The sequence below is a fragment of the Hippopotamus amphibius genome, chromosome 6, assembly GCF_030028045.1.
Source record: "Hippopotamus amphibius kiboko isolate mHipAmp2 chromosome 6, mHipAmp2.hap2, whole genome shotgun sequence".
Classification (NCBI taxonomy): Eukaryota; Metazoa; Chordata; class Mammalia; order Artiodactyla; family Hippopotamidae; genus Hippopotamus; species Hippopotamus amphibius.
The window spans coordinates 68,493,492-68,520,005 of record NC_080191.1 but is presented as its reverse complement, the minus strand read 5'-3'; the positions used below and the strand labels follow the sequence as shown (position 1 = coordinate 68,520,005).

General features: G+C 37.9%; 1 protein-coding gene across 3 annotated transcripts in view; it reads right to left on the bottom strand.

Annotated features, from left to right (window-relative positions):
* BCKDHB (branched chain keto acid dehydrogenase E1 subunit beta) overlaps positions 1-26,514 on the bottom strand; it is a 220,359-nt gene that overhangs the window by 13,642 nt on the left and 180,203 nt on the right. Inside the window, exon 10 of one of the 3 annotated variants that reach the window (XM_057738018.1) lies at positions 24,314-26,514. The exons of the other annotated variants lie outside the window; for them this stretch is intronic. Within the exon in view, the coding sequence (XP_057594001.1) occupies positions 26,356-26,514 (159 nt within the window). The 3' untranslated portion in view covers positions 24,314-26,355. Of the gene's footprint in view, positions 1-24,313 lie in introns of those variants that run through there. 3 annotated transcript variants of the gene reach the window in all.

The following is a 26,514-nucleotide window of genomic DNA, read 5'->3' as shown; positions in this document are numbered from 1 at the left end:
ACAGTAAATACTTTCTGGCTCTTATCCACGATTAAGTCACTTTGCAGAACTCAAACTACAGAAGAAAATTTCTGGAGCATTTAAAGAAATGTCTTTTGAGTAGAAAATTAAGTTCTTTTTCTGCAATGAAAACAACAGACAAGACATTGCAATGAAGTTCACCTTAAAGTTAAAATGTAAACTTAAGTGTGGTATGGGATCTGCTGACTTCAATTAGTGGTTATTGGTACAGTCTGCATGGCCAGCCCTGGGGAGTTTATTAAATAGCTGTGAGCTCTCACTATAGGTGTAAAGCTCACTGTACACACACACATGCCATCAAGCGGACTTGGCCATGTTCACAGGAGTCCATCCCCGAACCTGGAAGCAGAGAGGTCCCAGTGGTCTGAGACAAGCATTTCGGTCATCCCTGGGAAAGTATCACTTTGACAGCTGGATTAAAAAATGATTTATGGAGAGAATATATCTGGTTACGATGCATTAGAATTTCATCTTTTTCAATTTCCAGCTCCCTCAATGAGCGAGCTTCTATTTGACCTAACCAATCACCAACCCACAAGGATTTTCCTTAGGTTTCCTCAAATGCTAATGATGGAGCAAATCTAATTAAGTTTGTATGATTCACTTCGGCAGTAGGTATTTCAGTGACTCCAGAATTGCCAAAAGGAAATCTGAGCGTCTGTTCTCTCTCCAAAACAATCATGCCGCGCGCCAAACTGATAACCGTTAAACACAGCTGCAGAGCAAATGTGGTGGGGTTTTGGTCCTGAAAATATAGTGCTCACACATCAATCTGCCCTGCGAGCAATTTCGGAGGCAGACCCACCGATTGCTGGTTTCTGTTACTGTTACATGAGGATTATATATGAGTATTAAGTCACTTGTTTCGCCCAGCACAGCTTGGGCAGATTTCTATATGCCATGAGTTTCCTCCACCTAAGAACACTCACTGAAATGCTGGGAACCCCAAATATTGATAAAAACATTCAATCAGCATCTTGTTGAAATGGCTTTCAAGCTCTGTAGCTCACATGGAAAAGAGTAAAGGTGGCTTCGGGTGTTTGAGAGCCTATTTAGGGAATAATGAACATGCAATAGATTGAATCTCATTCCTGAAGAAAATCCCATACACTGTGTGTTTATTATAAATGCTTTTCTTTTAAAGGTTTTTAAGATAACATTTATTTCTTAAAAGTTATCGTGCGAAAACAAGAAGCAAAAAAAACAGCCGTCCATAATCACAAGCAGTTTACCGTCTGATGTGTCCTTCTAGGTCTCATCTGTGTATCTACACAACTAATAAATGCTTTCCTTTTCATTACAGTAAGTAAGTGTGCAACACGAACCTACAGACATATCTGAGCTATAGAAATTCAACTCTTTTTATTTCAGTAACTCAATTTCCATGAAAGGAAATTCTTTTCTGAGGGCTCTCCAAACTGGGTGGGTTGCCGGATGCTTAAGGCCATGACCGCATTCCCTCCAGAGGCTGTTAGGTTGCTATGGCAACTACCCTTCCCCTATCAATAAGCGACAGCTCCGAACACTAATATTCGGGAAAACAAGCAAGCAAACAAACAAACGGTTTCCTTTTCTGTGGCGATAACAACATGAACTAGTTTCAAGACTGAAATGACCACTTTTTGTGCAAAATGAATAATATCTTTGCTGACTTAATTATTTCCCTAGAATTCAGCTTTGTAAATAAATGCAAAAATAGTGAATCAGCCACTGTACTCCAGTTCAGTTTCAAAACACAGTAAAATCTGTGGCATAAGTAACCTAAGGATGTTACAGCTGGAGTGGCTTAGGGTGTGGAGGTCCAGGAAGAAGAAGAAACCCAGGTTTCCAGAGAGCAAATGACATGTCAAAAGCAAAACGGACAGCAAGAACATAACACAGGTTTCCATGCAGCTCTTGGAAGTTTCTTAAAAAGAAGCACACATCTCAATAGTTCTATTTCCTATCTGTGGTTGTCTCCAGATACGTAAGTATTCCTGTGCAGGGTAATCCATATTGATTACATTTATTAAGTTACATACATCGCCCTCCTATTTAAGGAGGTAAGTATTTGTCTTCACTGGCTCAAGCATCAATAGCTAAATCTTTAAGATGTGTCTCATTTTACGCTGGCAAAACCACCACTGCAAAGTATCCTGTATGCTGGGTTACATAGCCCACGGTATTAGAGGTACAATGCCTGACAGAGTAGGCACCTGCAAGCATCTGCTAACGCAACCATTCCAGTTTTTACTTCTATTCTGTTTCACTCTGGGGTGTCAAGGAGCTTCGTCACGGATGAGGCAAAAAAAAACATCAGCAAGACAGGAAATGCGATGTGGAGATTTTTACTCCTCAGCGATTCAAACTGAATCCTCTTACTCCTGTACCAGATGCCACACTGCTGCCACTGTGATCAGGTTCCTCCCCTGGCTCAAAGTTTTCCCTGGCTCCCAGAGCTTATTCTTTATCCCCATTTCCCTCCCAGCCCAGTACAGACACACACAGGCCCACCCCCACTCCAAAACTAACTATATTTTTTTCTTTTGGCCCCACCAGGTGGCATGTGGGATCTTAGTTCCCTGTCCAGGGATGGAACTCATGCCCCCCTCCCCTGCAGTGGAAGTGCAGGGTCCTAACCACTAGACCACCAGGGAAGCCCCAAAACTTACTATTTTATAACACTGCCTTCACACAAACTTCTCTCGTTGAAAACGCTCTGATTTTTCTATCCCCTGCTATCTTCACATAGATCACTTTTTTTAATTAATTTTTATTGGAGTACAGTTGCTTTACAATGTTATGTTAGTTTCTACTGTACATATACCCAGAGAACACCACAATTCAAAAAGACACATGCACCCCAATGTTCATTGCAGCACTATTTACAATAGCTAGGTCGGGTAAGCAACCTAAATGTCCATCGACAGACGAATGGATAAAGAAGATGTGGTACATATATACAATGGAATATTACTCAGCCATAAAAAGGAATGAAACTGGGTCATTTGTAGAGATGTGGATGGACCTAGAGACTGTCATACAGAGTGAAGTTAAGTTAGAAAGAGAAAAACGAATATTGTATATTAACACATATATGTGGAATCTAGAAAAATGGTATAGATGATCTTATTTACAGAGATTGCTTTTCAAATTCAGCTCAAATACCCATATTCAGGAAGCCTTTGGGACCTAGATATTGTCATACTGAGTGAAGTAAGTCAGACAGAGGAAAATACCATATGATATTGCTTGTATGTGGTATCTAAAATAAAGGCTACAAATGAACTTATCTACAAAACAGAAATAGAGTTACAGATGTAGAAAATAAACTTATGGTTACCAGTGGGTAAGGGGAGGAGGGAGATTGGGAGATTGAGATTGACACATACACACTACTATATATAAAACAGATAAGTAAGAAGGACCTACTGTATAGCACAGGGAACTCTACCCAATACTCTGTAATGGCCTATACGGGAAAAGAATCTAAAAAAGAGTAGATATATGTATATGTATAACTGATTCACTTTGCTGTACACCTGAAACTAACACAACATTGCAAATCAACTATACTCCAATAAAAATTTTAAAAATTCGTGTATTCCATCATTCATCAATCAAATATTTCAGAGCCCATTATGTCCCTCCCTCCAGAGTTTTATATTCCAGTGGGTGAAATAGGTATGAGGAAGTGTTGGAAAGGGAGCAGGCAGAGGTCTGTGACAGAAAGGTGCATGTGCTCAGGGAGGGGTTTCCTAAGGAGGCAGGGTTTGAAAACCATGAGGAACCAGGAGCATCCCTGGCAGGACACACAAGAAGCATGGAGGCAGGAAAGAGCTCATGTGACCCAGAGAAGGAGATAAGGCCCGTGGGACCGCAGCCTGGGGGGGGGGGGGGGGGGGGCCGGGGGCAGGGAGTACACATGCAAAGAGGGAACAACAGAGCAATGAGAAGGGAAGGGGGGACCAGATGGCCAACAGACCAGCCCTGGCAGGAAGACAGTGACAGATGGTTCCGATATTTTACATATCTGTAGCTGTCAGAGAACATACAAGAGCAGCCATGGAGACTTACAAGATTCTCCAGGTAAACTCAGGGCTCATTTACTGGAAATCAGAAACATAATTAGAGACGAAGCTAGAGTTGCTGATAATCTGAGTGGGTCACAAGACAATACAGAGAGGAGGGCAGCCGTTCAAAGCACACAAAAGGAACAGATCTTTTTTTGTGTAATTTGGAGGAAACTATCATTTCATTTGGTAGGAAAACTTTTTAAGGATCCACACAGAAATGCCCGCTTCTGAGGACGTTAGGAAAATAAAAATAGATTTTAGAATTGAAAATATTTTACTAGAGTTTGTGGCTAATTAGAACCCCATCTTGGCTAGGATTCACACATCTTTTCTAGTCACACATTTATTACCATATCCAGTGTCTTAATGATAATATCAGTTTCCTATTGATTCACACTACTGATTTCCTCTCCCTACCTCTTATCTCTATATCTCTCTCAATAGCCTTTTTTTTTAAATAAACATTTATTTATTTTATTTATTTATTGGCTGTGTTGGGTCTTCGTTGCTGCACACAGGCTTTTTCTAGTTGCTGCGAGAGGGGGCTACTCTTCATTGTTGTGCGCAGGCTCCTCATTGTAGTGGCTTCTCTTGTTGTGAAGCACGGGCCCCAGGCACGTGAGCTTCAGTAGTTGTGGCACATGGGCTTAATAGTTGTGGCTCACGGGCTCTAGAGCACAGGCTCAACATTTGTGGCGCACGGGCTTAGCTGTTACGCGGCATGTGGAATCCTCCCAGGGCAGGGCTCAAACCCGTGTCCCCTGCATTGGCAGGTGGATTCTTTTTTTTTTTTTTTTTTTTGCACATGGGCTTAGTTGCTCCATGGCATGTGGGATCTTCCTGGAGCAGTGATTGAACCTGTGTCCTCTGCATTGGCAGACGGATTCTTAACCACTGCGCCACCTAGGAATTCCTCTCAATAGCCTTTTATGATTCTGTACTGTAAAGAAAAAGGCCCCAAATTGAGTAAGCTAGCAACGTGTACAGAGATCATATTTTATTTATTTTTTTGACTTTTCTTTTCAGCTCTTTATTGGAGTATAATTGCTTTACACTCTTGTGCTAGTTTCTGCTGTACAACAAAGTGAATCAGCTATATTTATACATATATCTCCATATTCCCTCCCTCTCACCCTCCCTATGCCACCCCTCTAGGTCGTCACCAAGCATTGAGGTGATCTCCCTGTGCTATGTAGCAGCTTCCCACTAGCCATCTATTTTACATTTGGTAGTGTATATGTGTCAATGCTACTCTCTCACTTCATGCCAGCTTCCCCATCCCCTCTCCTTTCCTCAAGTCAGCTCTCTACATCTGCATCTTTATTCTTGCCCTGCCACTGGGTTCATCAGTACCATGTTTTTAGATTCCATATAAATACATTAGCATATGGTATTTGTTTTTCTCTTTCTGGCTTACTTCACTCTGTATGACAGTCTCTAGGTCCATCCACCTCACCATAAATAACTCAATTTCATTCCTTTTCATGGCTGAGTAACATTCCATTGTATATATGCACCATATCTTCTTTATCCATTCATCTGTTGATGGGCATTTAGGTTGCTTCCATGTCCTGGCTATTGTAAATACTGCTGCAATGAACATTGTGGTACATGTATCTTTTCGAATTATGGTTTTCTCAGGGTATATGCCCAGTATTGGGATTGTTGGGTCATATGGTAGTTCTATTTTTAGTTTTTTAAGGAACAGAGATCATATTTTAGAAACAGTATATACTGTACCTTTGGCAAGAGGAGTAGGAATCCACTGCAGATAGAGGTAGATTTTCATTCGTTTTATCTGGGAGCAGTAGAGAGAAACCTTTCTCCCTCATTTATGTCCACCCTGGGTTTTCTGTCACCAAAGCGAATTACAATATAGGAAATTCTGAGCTAGCCCCATAATAATTTTTCTTACTAGCAACTTGGGGTGATTGTGAGGTAATCTAAAAATGAAGGCAAAATATAACTAGAAAGTTTTCTGGGTACCCAATTATCCAATGTTTAGAAGGGCATATTTGTTTTTCTTAGCATTTATTTTAATCCTGATTCTTTAAAAATTCTATTATTTGGAATCTCTTAGAAAGTTTAAATTCCAATTAGCTATCTTTTTGTGTTGTGAAAAAAAATGTTCCCCAATGAAAAAACATCACAACTTCTTTGGGTTGCAGACTAATACTGTTCTAGAGAGTAGAGGACTTGGGTCCTTGTCTTGAATCTGGTACCAGCCAGGTAAGTGGCAAGCTAGTGTGGCTCTGGTTTTTCTCCTCCATGATCAGCAAGACGATAAAGGAAATCAAACTCCAGCTGCTGAAAGAGCAAATGCCCTTCTTGAATCTTTTTAATAGAAGTCATCCTAGCATGCAATGTCTGGCACATGGCAGGTACACACTAATTAGAGGTTCACCAGAAACATCCCCATTTTCACGTATCTTCACAGCTCTCCAGCTGGAGAAAGGCAAGGGTTTCAGAGCTGTTAGCCCTTCGATACTGATAACAGAGGCAACAGATTTTGAGCAAAAAAGACTTCATCTTAAATTCCTGACAAAGCTCAGACTCAGATGGTTGTTGAGGATGACTATTTTGACACTTAAATGGCAAAAAGGGACAATAAAATATAGATGGCCACAGAGCCAAATCAAAACAAACAAAAAGACAAAAGAAACCCCTAGGACCTTACGAAGTTACAAAATGTTTTTGTTTAAGGTATTATTCGGAATAAATACGGAAAGAAGCTAACTTCATAGTAACAAGATCAAAAAAGCACATGAGAGCTGCCCAAATGGTGAAGATAATCTTATCACCATCAATAAAATGGGTGAGAAAACACATCCTCAAAGGGAAGTGGAGGAATTTCTTGAATAAGGAGAACAGAGAAGGGGGAGGAAGTACTATCTCTTTTGTAATAAAAACCTCGAAAGTCTGACAAAATGTTCTTTAATGGTGAAATGCAAAAAAGTTTCCTGGGTTAAAAGGTAGGAACCATCTCCTCAAGAGAAGATCAGAACCTCTAAAAAATGGTAAAATGTTACAGATTTAGTAAAAAGTAGGCACAAGACAGGCCAGAAGCAAATATCTGCAAGCCATAATATCTGAGAGAGGTCTTATATCACAGGATATGTAAACAACTCTCAAAAGCCAATAGTAAAAAAAGAAATGATCTAATTAGAAAGTAGGCAAAAGACAGGAACAGCAGACATTTCATTAAAGAGGAGGTGGATAGATAAACAAGTACATTAAAAAATGTTCAACATATTAGCTATTGGGGAAATGAAAATTATAACTACAGTGATATACCACTACACATCTATTTGAACAGAAAGATAAAGATAGTGAGAACACCAAAAACTAGTGAGGATGTGGAGATCTCGAATACACAGTAATGGGAATGTAAAATGGTACCATCACTCTGGAAGACAGTTTGGCAATTTCTTATGAAACTAAACTTACCATCTGACCCAGCAATTGCACTCTTGGGCCTTTATCCCACAGAAGTAAAAACTTATATCCACACAAAAATGTACACACAAATATTCACTACAGCTTTTTCACAGTAGCAAAAACTGAAAACAACTCAAGTGTCCCTCAACGGAGCGATGGTTTAAAAAATGTAGTATAGTCATACCTACCACGAAAAACTAATCAGTAATAAATAGGAATGAACTATTGACATACACAACAATAGGGATGGAGTTCAAGGGCGTGATGCTAAGCAAAAAAAAGAAAAGTCACATCTCAAAAAATTTCATTTCTATAAACACTCTTGAAATGATGAAACTATAGAGATGGAGAAAAGGTTGGTGGTTGCCAGTAAACTGGGGATTGGGGAGGGTGTAAATATAAAAGGTATCATGATGGACTGTGGTGGTGTCTATTTAAGTCTGTGTGTGGGATAAAACTGCATAGAGCTACACACACACACACACACACACAAAGGATGGATAAATGGTGAGAAGGTTTAGTTAACACGATAGTATTTCCTGTATGCCGTTCAAAATGTTCACATAGAAAAGTATCAATAACAGTGTGCAAGGCAGAACCAGAGACACAGATGTAGAGAACAAACATATGGATACCAAGCGGGGAAAGTGGGGGTGGGGGGGGATGAACTGGGAGATTGGGATTGCCATATATACATTACTAATAAGAAAAGAAATACCAAATTGTACACTTTAACTATATGCAGTTTATTGCATGCCAGTTATATCTCAATAAAAGTTCTTTAAAAATGTATATATGTAAAGTAATTCATTACATTGAATCACTGTGACTTCTACGTATGCAGTGGGTAGTACTGACTGTCTACCAGCACCCATGCCCATCTTTTCTCTTCTCATAGTTTCCAGATTCCTTTTAGGTGTCTACTCTTCTTCCTCTACTCTCCCACATATTTAGAGGGAAGCTGACACTTTCCTCAGCTCAAGGGCGGGCCTCCACTGACTCAGCAAATCGACATATTCCATTCTCCTGACTTCAGTCACTGATTCAGGAAGGATGACCTCTATGGTCTAACTGGGCTGCATCTAGAACTCGTGCTTGGAATTGAAACAGATCTATGGCCACCAAGAGGGAAGTCAGCTCTGAGATCAAGCATTCAATACCCGGGCCCCTCCCACCTGATTTAGAAAAGGAAAAGGACCAGGTGGCCACAGGTGGAGGGGCAGGATGGAGAGAGAAGGATGGGGAGAAAAAAAAGGGGAGTGTGGAAAGGACAGGTGTATTAAAATTACCTAGAAGGTTTTGCAAACTACAGGTCATGCCCAACCCCTAAATGGCTGACTCCCCACCCTAGGGGAGTGACTGAGCCTCACTGCTATATGTGTGAACGCAGGCTGGTGCATTGTTCCTGAGACGTGGATGCTGTATTTCCTGCTGGAGTTCCTTGGGGTGCAGGCCCATCCCTCTTCTTCCCTTCCCCACCAAAACATCAACATGGCAGTCCACATTTCCTGTCTGGTTTCCCACTCGTTCCTTCAATGACTCCAACCTTCTCGGGCCTTAAAGAACCCTCTCCTAGAGTAGGACTTACCTGACTGCACATTAAAATCACTTGAAGAGCTTTAAAAATAGATGTCTCAGTCACACCCCTGCCCACAAAGCTCTGATTTAATTATTCTGGGATATGCTCAGGGCATCAGGATTTATTAAAACCCTAGGACCCTGTAATGCACAGCCACGACTGAGAACCAGTACATTGCTGGATGGCTGGTACAAATGACCTCTGAATCACTGAAGTCAAGGGTTTTTACTCTGCTGTCTCTGCCTTAAGTTGAACTAACGGAGAAAATAGTCACTAAATAGGAGAAATCATATATTTCTCACTAACAATTCCATAAAGTTGGAAAAAGAGGAGGAGCAAAAAATCTATGTGCAGGAAAGAACTCTAGGAATGTAGAGGTGAGCAGGATGGCTAAAGTGGGAGAATTCAGCATGGTTTGAGAAAAAATACTGCTTGAGAAAGTACACATTAAGGGAATACCGATGGGGAGAGAGGAAAAATCACTGTGTACAAAACTGTCGACAAATTTCTCTCTATTGTAAAACAGTCTGAAATGGGCCTATATACTCGAGCGTAAACCCACTTGTTAAACTCTGATTAAGAAAATCTCCTTAAGGTGTTTTAGTGTCTTAAGATTTGTTTGTGTTGGGAGGTGGTGTGTGTGTTAAAAGAAAACATGAGATAACAGAATTTATCACATTTTTTGTGATCAGAGGTAAAAATGATCACTCTAAAAAAAGTAAAGGTCTATGTGTACTATGTGGTCACAAGTAACACAATACCTCAAAAGGCATTACTAGCAGAAAACAAATTAAGATGCCCTTCTGTAGCTGAAATAACACTAATAATATTATTACAAATATTATGGGCATAGACCAGGAGGCAGTATTAAGCATGTGACTTGAATTACCTCATTAATCCTCATGAACCCTATGAGTGGGAAGAAGCTTGTTCGTAAGGCAGGTGACTTGTCCGAGTTTGCATGTGGCAGAAACAATACTGGAAATCAGTTCTGTCCAATTTCAGAGCCTGAGTTCTTAATTGTTATGCTCTTTTATAAATTGTTATAGATTCACCAAAATTAGTTTAATTTTTTTTTTAACCCACAGACACACTAGGCTATATTTTTAAAAAGTCACTTGGCAAATTAACAACATTTTGGGCAACTACAGGACAGCAAGAACAGAAGGCAAAGGCAAGTTTACCCTAAGATGTACAATCCAGAACCAGTCACTCTTGGGAGTCTTCATAAATGTTTATTGGTAATGATGGAGAAATTATGATTTTATACTACTCTGGATTCATGCTATTTTTGCAACTTGAAAGTCCTCCCCTTGTGAATATATTTCCCAATAATCTGCTTTTCATTTCCACACAACCACAAGTCACTAAGCCAAAGTCTTCTCTAGCTAAAGGTGGCGAGGCAGATCCCAATTCCTAGTAGATCCGTTTTTGTTTAGAACACACATACCACAGCCTGCCTTCCATGGACTTTAAAATGGGAGCTTTGTAGTAAATAAAGGAGAAATGATGGCAGTATTCTGCATAACTACTCACTTCATAGCTGCTAAATAATGTACGTATCTACTTCACATAGTGATGATCCAAACTGGAGCACCTCCTCTCTTAAATGAATGCTCCTCCAAGGCAGGTACCATGTTTTATCCATCATTGCTCCTCTATTGCCAAGCACACATGGTCCACTCCATGTAAAATATCTGTTCTGCTTATTTAAAGTTTGATATTCACCAAAATACTACAATATATATATATATGGTGAGAAGACACATATGATTTCATGATCATACTTTTCCTAATGGAAATCCCAGGTGTGATTGTTTATATTTTACAAAACGTGATCGGTAGTAGAGAGGAACAGAAAATCAGGAAAGAAACATTTTATGTTTTGATTACTAGTGAATATTTTACAGCTCCCAGGGATATTAGACATTAGTTTCCTATTTCATATCAGTTGAGATACATTAAAGATGATAACCCTTCAGGGTAAAGAACTATTCTTCATTTAAATATAATTCTTTCTGTAAAATTTAGGCAAGCTGCCTTCTCTGAAAGTTTCTGAGGATTTAGTAAATTATGGTCATGTTAATGAAAAATATAAACATTTTTAGCCTTGAAAAGAGCATATTAGGAATCTAACATCATTCTCATGACCACATGGATGGCCACTCATCTATGTCCAGGTGAATTAAATTACCATGACCATTCATTCCCCAGGTGTCCTATTCAGAGCACCTTCTTTGAGGAAGGATGTGACTACAGAAGCAGGGTTTTCCAGGAAACGTTACCCAACAGAATTGGGGAAAGATCCCCAGTTACAAATCAGAAGATGAGAGGGCTACTGTTCTCCACATCCCTTCCCACCTGGTCATTTAAAGAGGGACAACTTGTGCCACTCCTCATTCAGGGCCGACAGTCCACATCCGTGGTGGGTGTCACTATCGGATCCTGGCGCCCTTCTTCTCTGAGGCCAGAAGGAAAGAGCACCTACCAAGAGTGACAGGGATTGCACGTGAGGTGAAAGCTGCCTGCCCTAGATCAGCTACAGCTGACCCTTGAACAACACGGGTTTGAACTGCGCAGGCCCACTAAAAAGCACATTTTAAAAATAATGAATACTATGGTACTACACATACCCTGATGTGGAAACACAGATACAGAGAACCAACCATAAGTTACGTGTGGAGGGTCAGCACCCCTAACCCCCGCATTGTTCAGGGGTCAACTGTGCACTGTCTAATTTTTTATCTGTTAAAAATGTCACCACTTTCATTATGTAAACTTGCTTAGTTCAGGAAAGACTCTGTCCTGGGTGTACTGTGTGCCTCGGTATTTTTATTAGAATTTTATTCATTACACACTTTATGGGAGGGCCACATCCCAGGTACAGTCAGAAAATATCTCATTTTTGTGAGAGTATGGAAGGTTTCATTGAATCAGTAGCCAAAAAACTATCTCTGAGAAGGTATTATGTTTCTACTAATATTTCAAAAATATGGTCATTGTTGCATGTATATATATAAATGTTATAAGAAAATATTTATAGACATTATAAAGCCAGAAGCTGAAGAAAATGATATAAGGACATATTTGCCACTATTCGCAATATGATAGTGTAATAAAACAAATTTTAAAAGGTAAACATACTGAATCAAATTTGGAAGAAAAGAAGACTTATTTATAATAGTTTTATAAAAGTTGAATTCATGCTTTATTTAAAAAAATGTTCACTTTGATATGACAGATTTCATTTTGCTCATTTGAGATTAAGGAGAATGTTCATATTTAGCACCTTTTAAATTTGGCAACATATTTATTTACATTCAGCAACAGTTACACAATGTTTCCTATTTCGTTAAAGATTTACAAGCAAATACAACATATAGCTGACAACCCAATTCCCAAGAAACTTGATTCTACAACTTTACTAATATTTTAAAAGAAGCTACTTCAAAGATCACTTTTATTTAAGATGATAATTACATAGTTTAGAATAAAAATCGGTTTCTCTTAAATGATCCTTCTCCAAAATAATAATAATCTCACCACTCAAAAACAGTAATTACATAATTTAAAGAAAAAAAAATATGAGGTCAACTTTCTAATATAAATTAAGCATTGGAAATTATCTTGTAGGAACTTGACAATTCTTATACTTAACTAAACACATCCCCTCATCTGGAAGTGGTATCCACATAGCTTCAGTACACATTCACTTATGTATATATATAGCCAGAGGACTACAAGGTTTCTTAGACATCCAGAGGAAACTCCTGAACCATAAATGAGAGAAAAGCTGGCTTGAATCCAGACACTTCTTCCATACGATTAGGGCAGAAAAGTGATGAGTCATTCAAGAGAGATCATGATAAATGGTGACAGTGAGATATTACAACACCATTGAATGTTTTCTGCATGCCGTATACCATTCTGAAAGCTTAACATTATCAACTCACTCAAACATAATGTGTTGAGCTGGATGCCACCAGCGGGAAAACAGAAAAGAAATCTGCGCAAGTCCACCCTCTTAGCAAGATGTCAGCCAGTATTCTGACTTCCCACTGCTCCCCTTTAAAAACAAGGGGTGAGAGACAGAAGAAAAATGCAGATTGTGACTTGTAATTCTTTTCCACATCGACAATTCCAGAAGCATAGCTCTTTCCATAAAGACTGAGGGAAAGCAAAGGACTTCTCTGGTTAGGATGGTCATGCTATTGGCTACCGAGTCCCAGCTTCATCTGAACAACATTCTCTGAATCCCCCAGGGGGACCTGAGGGCTTCCCTTTCCTTAGCTCCCATTATAACACACACACGTATGCACATATATATACACATATGTACACACATCCATCCTGTACACGGCAATGATTGCACTGCACGTCTCACTATCAGACCACAACTTTTACCCGATTATTCTTATGCCCTGCCCCTTTGAATGATTAACTGATTAAATTTCTCATCTGGTTTTAGGAGCCCCGAACTGCTCTTTAAAGAGCAAAGCTGCAACGGGAAGGAGGAAGGGTTGGTCGGGTTGTGGGTTACTGACCAAACACCCACAACTGTTGGGATGCTACAGCCAAATCTATGGAGTACACCGTATGTTCCGACATGGGGAGCTGAGGAAAGTTGCAGGAAGAATTCAAAACAAGACCTAGAGCTGCCAGGAGAAAGCAGAGGGAGGGAGAGCCAAAACTCCAGCCTGTTAAACAGAAAGAAAACAGGCAGGCTGAAGAGCCCTGGCCTGGAGCCAGATGCACTGAGTTTTGTGCTTTTAAAAGGACTATCTCCTGGCCCACTGTGCTGAGGGAGAAGGGGATGGGGAGTCTCCTGCAGGGCCCCAGACTTGAGTGGCCCAATAAAAAAAAGAGAGAAGGAGATGGTGGTAGAAAGAATAATTGTTCTGAAAAACGCCCACGTCCTAACCCCCTGAAACTCTATGTTACATATGTTACATAGCAAAAGGGGCTTGGCAGAAGTGGTTCAAGGCCTTGCGATGGGAAGGATTAACCCAGGTGGGACCCTTTGAACTACAGAAATCCTTAAATCTGGAGAATTTTCCCCAGCTGGAGGCAGTGACATGGAGACGTGACGCTACAGGGAGACAGAGATGCAGCGTTGTTGGCTTTGAAGACGGAGGAGGCGCCACGATCCAAGGAATGTCAGCAGCCTCCAGAAGCTGGAAAAACACATATGACCCCTAGAGAATCCTCCAGAAAGGAAGGTGGCCCTGCTCACACCTTGATGTTAGCCGACTGAGATGTGTTGACTCCAGACCTACAAACTGCAAAACGATAAATTTGTGTTGTTTCAAGCCCCTAAGTTTGGGGTAATTTGTTATGGTAGCAATAGAAAAGCACACAGGGACTTCCCTGGTGGCACAGTGGTTAAGAATCTGCCTACCAATGCAGGGGACACAGGTTCAAGCTCTGGTCCAGGAAGATCCCACAGACCGGGGAGCAACTAAGCCCATGTGCACAACTACTGAGCCTGTGCTCTAGAGCCCTCAAGCCACAACTGCTGAGCCCACGTGCCTAGAGCCCATGCTCCACAACAAGAGAAGCCACCACACTGAGAAGCCCGCTCATAGCAATGAAGAGTAGCCCCTGCTGGATGCAACTAGAGAAAGCCAGCACACAGCAACGAAGACCCAACACTGCCAAAAAAAATAGAAAAGCATACAGTGGTCTTCAGATTCTAGGTCACGTCTACCCCTAGAGGGTGGAGGGAAAAGCTGCAGAGGCCCCCAGTATGTGCATCAGAAGCCTAGGCCGAGAGCGAGGCCTCATGCGATCCTGACAGCTCAACGAAGGCTGAAAGGAATGGGGAGGAAAACGTATTAAAGAATTAGAGCAAGCCCAGAGAGAGTGCCTAATGTCAAAAGGCGAGAGGGTAAATCTTCATCTTTGGAGAAATGCTGCTCTAATTCTAAACCCCACCCCAAGCTTCTCTTCTGGGAAGCCTGACTTGATCCAACTTAGAACATCTAAAAACAAACAGAATGAAAACCACACTGTTAGGTGCTCCTAAATGGTTTCTGCCGTCCATTGCAATCCAAGGTCAGAGTGGTCTGTGCAAAGCTTTCTGTAACCCAACCTGCACCCAGGAGGCAAGGGAACAACAGTTAGCCACTGAGGGATTAAAACAAGTAAGATCACTTTCTTCTCATTTCTGCCAGTACTTCTAGGCAAAGAAAGCAGAAATCACAAGACAAAAGTTAGCAGTATGAAACACTTTAAGAATTCTCTGTGGGAAGTATTTTGATTTCACAATTTTCTCCTTTAATTAAGAGAGAAGTTGAATTGCATGAAAGGTGGACATCATGCACACATTTGCTTATGTTGTTACCCATCATATAATTGTATGATAGGAACTTAGTGGTTGCTGGGAAGTTAAGTTCTAATGGAAAGAAGTATATTTTTATCCTTGTAAAAAGTCAGAATAATGACTATGTAATATGGAAAAAAAAAAACCTGATGTAAAATGAGAAAAATTAATTGGTTTGTGTTTGAGTTTCACTGAATATTTTGTCTCATAAAAACACAGAACTAGAATTACTTTTTTAAACAAATTAAATTATGATTCAAGGAAAATCAAAGACAAGTATAGCTTAAGTTCTTAAGATGATTGGACTCAATTAAAAAATAGCTCATTGAGGTTTGTAAATGTTTTAACATCTGTTTTATGATTTAACTGTCAAACTAAATTATCCACAACTCGAGACTGTACTACCTAATGAAACCTACTGGTTACTTTCACTGTTTCAGAACTCTGAAATTACAGAACATGCAGGAGACTTCAGAAGTCACTCTAGTCCAGCAACTTGCCTGACGGGAGTGACATCCCTGACAGATATTTTCACTTTTTAGAAGGCTCCAAGTGATAGAGCATTTTTCCTTATAGAATCTTCTACAGATCAGTTTATGGTCGAACTTATGGTACAGATAGAAATGAAAGAGAACGAAGTGCTCACTTCTTCTGTGCCTATGACATGTCGGAAACTGTGGTCGTTGCTTTACATGTTTTTAAAGAAAGTACTCTTCACATCATCGCAATGAAACACTATGAGCTGCGTCTTATAGATGAAAAAAATGACAGGCTAAATTACAGGATAATTCTACTTCCTCACTAACTAAAATAACTACAAGTCAATACTATATGACAAGTAAATATTTCAGAGAAATAATTTCATCAAATTAATGATGAGGCTACAGAATGTACGAGACAAAAATAGTAGGTAAAATGTATCTTGTGCTTCAAATTTACTGTTAATGATCCATATTGTTAATAGTAGACCAAAAAATAACCAATATGTTTATTATAAGGAAGTATTTTAACAAGTAACAAAATAATATTACAACAAATAATAGCAGGTACACAACAGATTATTTAATTTTAGTGAAAATATAAAAGTTCTGTGAGTGTGCATATATGTGATATATATGTGTGTATACATTTATGAATGGCAAGCTACATTAGTATGTAAGAAAATCTACCTATTTTTCTTATTTAATCTGAATAGTACTGTTTAACAATTATATGTATAAGGTGTAATTTAACCTTGTTGAAATATAATGTAATGATCAAAGTTAGTAAACTCTGATGCATATAGTAGAAAATATATTTGAATACACTTTATATTAAAAATCAACATTAGTGAAATTTTGCTCTTTCATTTCTGCTGAGGTGTGAAGGGATGAACAGACAAACAAATGGTCAATGATAAAAGAAGGTTTAAACTAATCTTGTATAATGGAACACCTTATAGCCATTAAATAATATTCTGGAACATAATTAAGGATATGGGACATCATGATATAATGCCAAATGGGGAAAAAAAAAGTAAACAAAAAGCGCGCGCGCGCGCGCACACACACACACACACACACACACACACACACACACACACACACAGGCAAATCCTAACAGAGTAAAAATAAAATGATATATACACTTAGGTACAGAGGGACAAATATGATAAGGAATAGTCACTGCTTCATGGACCTTAGAGTTTAGTGTAATCTTTTCTGTTTTTCCAATTTTGCTCATTTTCTTCTATTTTATGTTATCATTAATTAGTGTGTTTGTTTTATTCCTTATTAGACTGTAAGCTTTTGGGGGCCAGAAACCATCCCTTCCTTGTAATTGCAGAGACCTTTGCAGGATTTGGCATTCTCAAAGCTTTGCTGGGTTGCACTGAATGAAGTATAAGGTTGTCTATGATTTTACTTTAAAAAGTTTCTGTATCTTTTAAAGTTTTTTTTTATTTGAAGACATTTATAGCAGTAAGTAGTCCAAGGCACATCTGGACACAATTCCATCTGAATGGGTCATCTACAATTTCACTAAATTTTTTCTCTTTAGATGGGTTTACATCCTAATTAAAAAAAAAATTCTACTTCATTGGAGTGAAATTCACATTCTGCTAAAAAGAATGAGACAAGAACTAATAAATGTCCATTTAGACATTTAGGTAATGTTCCGTATTAAAATTAAATATGCCTAAAGTAAACACAAATAATTTACAAATTTTCTAAAATGTCTATATATCTTGTAGTTTGTTACCCTTTTAGTGTGATATTAATATTTTTCACTAGAAGGTATTTTTGTAGTCATTAGTGGACACATCTGGAGACTTTTAAGTTTCAATTTACTGAAGTTTTAAAAGAGAGGCATACTCTTTCATGGGGAATGTGTGTGAAAAAAATGTAATAGAAAATCATTAGCTGTAAAGCACAGAAAACTGACAGGGGTTGAGGGACACATTTCAAAGAGATTACAGTCCAATTTTAGAACATGGAGAAAAGAGAAAATGCAAGCAACTTACTGCTTTCCTATGATGTATTAGGCAATACGCTCTGCACACATTATCTTATATCATCCCTGTAGGTAGACTGATCATCCCCATTTCTCAGATAAGAAAACTGAGATTTAGTAAAGAAAACAACTTTCCCAAGAAAACACAGCTACTGCACGGTAGATTTTAACCCCAGTCAGTCTAATTAAATAAAAGCTTTTTCTCCGATGTCATTATGCCTCTCAGGAAAGAAAAGCTGGAAGTAAAGAGCAGCTGAAGGGATGAGGAGCAAGTTTCAGAATAAGCGGCTAGTTACATGATTTAAATGACAGGAGAGGCTTGAGGACCAAGGTTCTGCTTCAGGAGTACATATGGAGTTTCATGAACAGATTGAGATGGCCTGGCGCTTGGCCTGATGAGGAAATGCTTCTGGAAAGTGGCCTTCACATCACTCAGTCTCACAGTGAACATCAGTCAGAAGCATGTTGTGGTTTACCCGTACCAGCCACTAGCTTTTGGTTAGCAGGCAGAAGAATCTCCAGCAGGCAGGGAGCCAACTCCCAGGAGGAAGCTGGGGTCAGGAGGAAGGCAATGAGGGCCCGTATCAATCCACAGTGGCACGACTCCAGGGGAAAATGCAAAGCTGTACCTCCATGTGAGAGCACGCTGTGTCATCACCTGACTCATTCATTTCCATAAGGACCTGTATCATTTTCCATGAATGAAACTAAATTCTTTACCTGTGTCTGATGGTGTCCTTCCATCAACACACATCCTGTTGCCCCAACCTTGTAAAGGTCATTAAATACCTGCTTCCTATGAATGGAATTCTGGTCATATCAGCCCTGGTTTACCTGCTTACATGCTCAGGTCACTTTTCCTCATTCTTCAAATCTCAGAGAAAATCCTACATTCTTCAGGATTGATTTTCTTAGGTTCCTTCAGGTACCTTTCCTCTGTATTTAGATTGTATTGTGTACACATTTCCATTGTACTGCTGTCTCATTGACAAATGTCTCTCCCTACGAAACTGATCTTTGGCCTGACAGTTCTTTAAACCCCAGCTTTTAAAGAAGGTTCCGTATTCATTTGTTAAATAAACCCACCAGTCACAGTTTTTATCACATAAAGAATATATTGTTTGAACGCCAGCAATTTAACATTGAATGAAACCTGATGCAAAAGTGTCAAAGGATGACACACTGATGAAAGCTTTTTGAGAAAAACATAACAGTGTAAAGAAAGAAAAACAGTAATAGCTAATACTTCCCAAATACTGTGTGCCAAATAATGTTCTGCTAGTTTTATGCATATTAGTTCATTTAATCTTCACAATGACAGTATGTAAAAAGTAATGTTATTTCCCCCATTTTCCAGATGAGGAAACTGAAGCAGAAGAAGTTTAAATAACCAGCAGATCATACAGCAAATAGAGGTGGAGCTGGGATTTGAATCCAGACGGCCTGGCTCTAGAGTCCTTGCTTTGGACCACTGACAGTCAAAGCCCTCCCTGTTGGTGATGTATATATTCCTTTCCATTTCATCCCTGGAAGCAGATGTAAAATAGGAGGAACATGCTAGGAGGAGAAGTCAAGCGGAACCTACTTGATCTGGTCCCACGGCTCTGCAGGTGAGCAGCAGGGCAGGTGCTATCAGGGCTGTGTCTGAGTGTCTTGTGAGCAACACAGACATGAGTGGTGCCAACATCATCCACACGTGGGCTGCTGCTTCACATCAATACGTAGCAGATATTATCCCCTGCCCAGTTCTACCTGTTTGCATTATTTAGGGCTCTAATTCTTCCAGCACATTTTAGAGTCAACTTGTCAAGTTTCAAGGAAAAATCCTACTTGGATGTTGTTTGGAGTTGAACTGAATCTATATATCAATTAGGTAATAATTTACTATTGCAATGAATCTGTGAACATAATCTGTTTTTAAAAAATCATTTAAAATTGGTCTTCTAATAATTTTAAGTTTCATAATTATTCCATAAAGACCTCAAATGATTTTTTAAAGACACATCTACACATCTGTAATTGCTACTGTCGATATTGATATTTTTAAAAAATTATATGTTTAGTTGTGTTTGATGTTTATTTGTAACAACACTGTTAAACACTCCAACTAATTCTAATAAGCAATACACAGATTAAATTGGGTTTTCTATGTAGAAAATCATACCCTTTGTCAATAAATGACATTTTTCTTTCTTTTCTCCTGTTCTTATAAATTTTTAATTCTTATTCTCATCTTATTGCACTGGCTAGGACATCCAGTACAACAATAAACAAAATTAGTCACAGCAGGTCTCCTGGTTTCTGATTTTTAAAGTAATACTTTCAATGCTTACCATTAAATATAATATTTGTTGTAGGTTTTTGGTAGATAACCGTTATCAAGTAAAGGAAGTTATTAATCTACTAAGAATTTTATTTTCTTCTTTTCATTATTATCGGGTGCTAAAAATTTTTGAATGTTCTTTCTGCGTTCACTGACAGGATTATGTAGTTTTTCTTCTTTTAGTCAGCTAGTATAATGAATTATATTAATAGATTGTCTACTGTTAAACCAATATGCCATTCCTGGAATAAATTCAACTTGGTCTTGAATATTTCTGGCTTCAGTTTGCTATAAAAACTTTGCATCTAAGTTTATGAGTGAGAATGGTCTACAGTTTTTTCTTGTTGAATTGTCCTTGTCTGGCTTTAAAGTTATACTAACTTCATTAGATGAGAGGGACCAGGTTCTTTATTTTCTCAAAGAGTTTGTCTATAAAACTGAACTCCAGCAGAACTTACTTATAAAATCAATTGGGCCTGATCCTGTCTTTAAGGGAAGATGAACTATTGGCTCAATTTCTTTCACACTACAAGAATATTTGAGTTTTCCTTTTCTTCTTGTGTCGATTTTGATAATTTTTACTTTTCCAGGAAAATCAGAAGTATACAATTAATGGACATTCACAAACATCAAATTCAGAAGTTTGGGGGTATATTAGAGAACAAATTAAAATGTATAGCAAATCCACTAAATCAGATCCAAAACTCTGAAATCCAAAATGCGGTGATGATAAAAGATGACTGACTGATCTCTACCCCAGCAAAGATAACATATACAACCAGATCCACCAAAAGCCCCTCATAAGAAAGAACCAATGAAAGTAACATAACACTGATAACATGTCCACTCAGATTTTTTTGACATTTTCACAAATATATTTAGAGTACTTGATCTTTGGATGGTAACAACTTTTGAATTAAGCACTTATTATTACCATAGCCTTTCCTATCTTTGGCAAATTATAGATTATAAACTTTATTTTTTTTTCCCCAACATTCCTTTGTGTTCATAGGAAACAGTCTTTGGTTCCATTTTTTTACTTTTTTCCCATTTCATTAGTAGTGCAACTTAAGGAAGATGTTGGTCAAATTGCATAAAGTTATGACAGTAAGTAAAGTCATGCCTCACTCAACTAAAATTGAACATGAGGGTTTCATGTATGTCAATCAGAAAAAAAGATTGTAAATCCTTATATCATGTGCTGATGTGCTTCGGCAATCTATCTTTTCTTTGTGTAAATTTCTGAAAAGAGAGGTGAGGTAGAGCAAACAGATCTAAGGAACTTGTAAGTTAAAAATTTACACAGCGTCACTTCATGACACCTCCAATTAACTCCCTCTCCATTCAAAGCCTCACACTAGAGAATTGTTGTTACCTTAAAGAGTATTTTAGAATCTTAGAAGAAAACAATTACTGCCTGCTACGTTTTCTAAAACACCATAAGGGATTTGGAATATAAAAGTTATATTTTCTAAAAGCCTTCTAAAAAGTACTCATGTTAACATTTTCAGACAACAATAGCTGTCTTAAAAGAAGTGACATCTGTTCATCTTCAAGACCAAGATAAATTCAAGTAGTGGTCACACTGAGCTCCCAAACAACTCAATAATCAACTCCACAACTGAAGGGAATTTTCAACATTAACTAGGAAGCCCCAGAAGGCACTTAAATGGCCTATAAAATATTTTTTAAGGCATATGAAAGAAACAGTAAATGTCAAGAAGGTATAAAGTGAAGAAAGTACTGTTTAGAAAGAAATGAAGAAGAAAGTGGGGGAGGAATTCATTAATTGAGAAGAACAAGAAAGAATACTAAAGAAAGAATACGTGACAGTCTCAAAAGCATTCACAGATGGTTTTCAGCTGCATCCCATTGTCCCTGAGCTGTTAAGAGGTCATGTCCATTTTTCTCACTCTAATATTTCACAGGTTCCTGCAACCTCCATCATCATGGTGTAGGCTGAAACAGAGCTGATTTCCCTAAACTATCAGCCCAGGCAAGCAAACTAGTCTAAGAATCACTATGTCCACCCTTTCTTCTCCCCACTGAAACAGACACATTTAATAGAAAATATAAAGATGGTACAATAACAAGGTTAGGACAACAGAAGTTTGAAAACAAGGTTGAGAGTAAAAACAGATCTGAAGTAAGGAACTCGCTCCCTTCTCCCTTCCCTAGGGGGAAACTTACAGCATAAAGATGTAACAGCATCCTCTCCTGAGGCTTGAGTAATAAATAAGCTCTGCCTAAGCAACAAATAATGCGCCATCTCAAAGTGCTCCAAATAAAGTAAGATACAATTTTCCTAAAGGTTTTGTGAATACTTCAAATCTATTCACAATTAACTCAAATAAAATAATCACTAGTAAAACTAAAAACCAGGCACATAATGAGTCCGGAGAAACCAGTTAGTGACTAGAAAGTATTTGGCACAGAATAGTCAGTTGTGCTTTCTTGATGCTTTTATTTTTAACTGAGTACTTTTAATTAAGTCAACTATGTAACAAAAATAAAAAACCTATACTCCGTTCCACAGTGTATCATCACAATGAATCTTATTTATCTAATAGCTTTTGTTCATGTTTGTTGAGAATGTAAAAGCAATTTTTTTTAAAAAAAGAGCATACAATAAACTTGCTGTATATTTCACTTCTTTTATATTGCTGATTTTTAAATTATTGCTTTTCCATTCTTCTAGAACATAGCAAAATAAAAGCTTTAAAGGATATTAAAAATAGAAAAGATTCCTTGAGTTATGTTTCTATGTTTCAGGCGAGGATCTGGTCATTTACAGAAGAACATTAGTAACCAATGCTGGGAAATAACATTACGCATTGAACATGAAATTAATGATCAAACCCCTCACACTCAGAGCTCACAGCATACAGCCAAACCATCTGTATTATATTATATAAATATATACATAAATAACCATTAGTTATCTAGACTACATTTGAAGAACTGTAAGCTGGGCCAGAAGGGTCGCTAGCCAAATTTCCCGTCAGTAATGTGGAAAATTTATTGGTATTTGAAAACTTAGATTACCTACAACCTTTTAAAAAGATAGAGAATGAAATCTTCTAGTTCTTAAATTAAAAAAAAAAAATCAGTATCACAAACATGATGTTATAAATAATGCCTACTTGTGTAAAAAAGAAAACTGGTCAAAATTTATGACAATATCAACTGTTGCACAATTTGATAATTTTATAATGCTTACTAAAAAAGGGATTATTTAACTAGGGATTCCTTATAGCAGTTTTTAATCAATAAAACCTGTATTAGTCACATATTAAAACAGACTGAAAAGCCATTGTAAAACTAATTCCAGGGTCCAAATTCTTTATAAACATGCTCACAATAGTCAATATAAGTGCTTTTCAACTTTTACCAGAGATATAGCACCTGGTTTTCTGTCAGAGACAGATTTTAGGGAAGTTTAGCAATATGGAATCAGGTGGCCAAAGTTCTATGCTACCTACTCGCTGTGTGACCTTGGTCAGCTGCTAAACTTCTCTGTGTCTCAGTCCCTTCATCTGTAAAAAACAGAGACGACAGTGGTTCCTATTTTATGGTATTGGTTTTTGTTAAAGTTTTGTGTTAATATTATTGTAAATGAAATAATCCAGGTGAAGAGTTTAGAATGATGTCTGGCATAATAAACATTGGCCAAACATCCTTTGCTATATTTTCACTTTTCATGGTCCCCGTTTTCCCTAAACAGACTACCAGCAAATCAACAACAAATGGTTTAAAAAAATGAATGGGGGGGTGGGGACCTTTAGGAAAAAAATGTCTCTCTTTCAAATTACCTAGTTTGGACTTCAATGGCCCAATATTACCTGTAACTAAAATCCTATGACTTCACTCCAACATTTTTAAAACCTTGAAATATGTAAAATTTTTTTTAAATTATTAAAATTTTTGACATTTCTGGGACACTCCTTTTAGGACAGGCTGTTCCTATTAATTATTTTCTTGGAGACTCACCTAAGTGGACCCTGTAGCTGTATAATAAAATGCAAAGACAAAATAGAGACATAGCTATAAAGAGCTAAAATGTCTGCATGATAATGCAGAAATTGGTCTATAGCACCATCTTATGAACTGATACAGTTTCCTAAACAAAAACAAAGAAAGAAATGGGCAATAGACATCTTGATGAATTGTTGACAAAGACACTAAAACGAAAGCCAGTTAATATCATTAGTTGGTAAGAGATGCGGATATCTCAAGAGTTTCTATTTCCATGAAATAAGAGAGAGGAAGAGGCAGGGTGGAGGCAGAGGGAGGGGAAAGAGGAGGCAGAGACAGCACTCTTATTGTTCTCATTTTATCACAGACTAGTTTTTTGAAAAAGAGATCTTGGCACAGGCAAAGTTGACTCTCTGTAGAGTCTCTTCTTATCTTGCTCTAGAGCTAAAGACCCTTGCTGATTTTTATGCAGTTGCCTGTCTGTCCCACATGTAGTTTCCTGGGCGCAGACTAACAGGCATGGGAGATCAGAGCAGAAGTGGGAAGTCAAGTTGGACAGTCTCTAAGATTCTTTTTTTTTCTTTTAATTTCATATTTCTACCCCAATTATTAGTTCCTTTTGTCTTTCATCTATTTTTGCCAGACATACTCAGTTACAACTCATAAGTGGTCTTAGCTAGTTTTGAAAAATACTTTCGTTTCTCCATCTAGTCTGCTAGATTTATTACAGTCATCCTACCTCAACACTAGAGGATCTTGACACAGGATTATACAAATCGCACTAACTAAAGCCATAAGATACAAGAGAATTATCCTTTGAGTTCAGGTAATATCATAGTGAAGACTTCTCCCTGTATGATTTTATTTTACTTCCTAGTTTTAGTAAAATAAAGTCCTATCCACACTGGAAATTCTGCCCTCTTTTTTTTTCCTCCAATTTTATTTAGATGTAATTGACATATATCACTGTATAAGTGTAAGGTGTACAGCATAGTGATTTGACTTAACATACATCATGAAATGATTATCACAAGTTTAGTGAACATCATCATCTCCTGTAAATACGAAATTAAAGAAATAGAAAAAATTGTTTTTCTTATGATGAGAACTCAGGATTTACTCTCTTAACAACTTTTACATATAACATACAGCAGCATAAATGATATTTATCATGCTCAACATTACATCGCTAGTACTTATCTTTTAACTGGACGTTTGTACCTTTTGACTGCCTTCATCCAATTCCCCTCCCGCCACCCTCTGTCTCTAGTAACCACCAATCTGCTCTCTCTTGCTGTGAGTTTGTTTTCGAAATATAACTGACGCACAACACTATGTTAGTTCCTATTACATAACAGTGATTTCTGTTCTTCTATACATTTCAAAATAATCAACCCAATAAATCTGGTTAACTCTATAACACCATACAAAGATATTACATTGTTATTGACTATATTTCCCACACTGTATATTTCATACCTGTGACTCAATTATTTTGCAGCTGGAAGTTGGTACTCTTAATCTCCCTCACTTATTTCTTTCTTCCACCCATCCCCCTCCCCTCTGGCAACACCTGTTTGTTCTCTGTATCTATAACTCTGCTTTTGTTTCATGTTTTTACACTTGCTTCTTTTTTTTTTTTTTAGATTCCACATATAAGTGAAGCCACACAGTATTTGTCTTTCTCTGTCTGACTTATTTCACTTACAATAATACTCTCTAGGTCCACCTGTGTTGTCGCAAATGGCGAGATTTCATTTTCTGTTACGGCTAGGTAATAGTCCATTCTATATATATACCACATCCTCTTCATTCATTCATCTATTGATGGGCACTTGGGTTGCTTCCATATTTTGACTACTGTAAATAATGCAATTAACATAGGGGTACATATATCTTTTTTAATTAGCATTTTTGTTTTGTTTGGATAAATACTCAGGAGTGACATTGCAGGATCATATGGTAGTTCTATTTTTAATTTTTTGAGGAATCTCCATACTGTTTTTCATAGTGGCTGCATCAATTTATATTTCCACCGACAGTGCATGAAGGTTCCTTTTTCTTCACATTCTTCCCTCTTTTTCTTTTAAAGTATCATCATCTCATTTAAGCTAGCACTGCTATTTGTGAATCTCAAACATAAGTAGTGGTGTCACACAAAAGATCTGAGTTTTCCAATAAATGCTGCTTCACTCCATATGGTCACACTTTCAATGTCTGTTTCACAGCAGAGCTCATATTTCATCTTACTGCAGAATTTCATTTCAGCACAACTGCATATAATATTTTTCCTTTTCCCTTTAAAATGTAA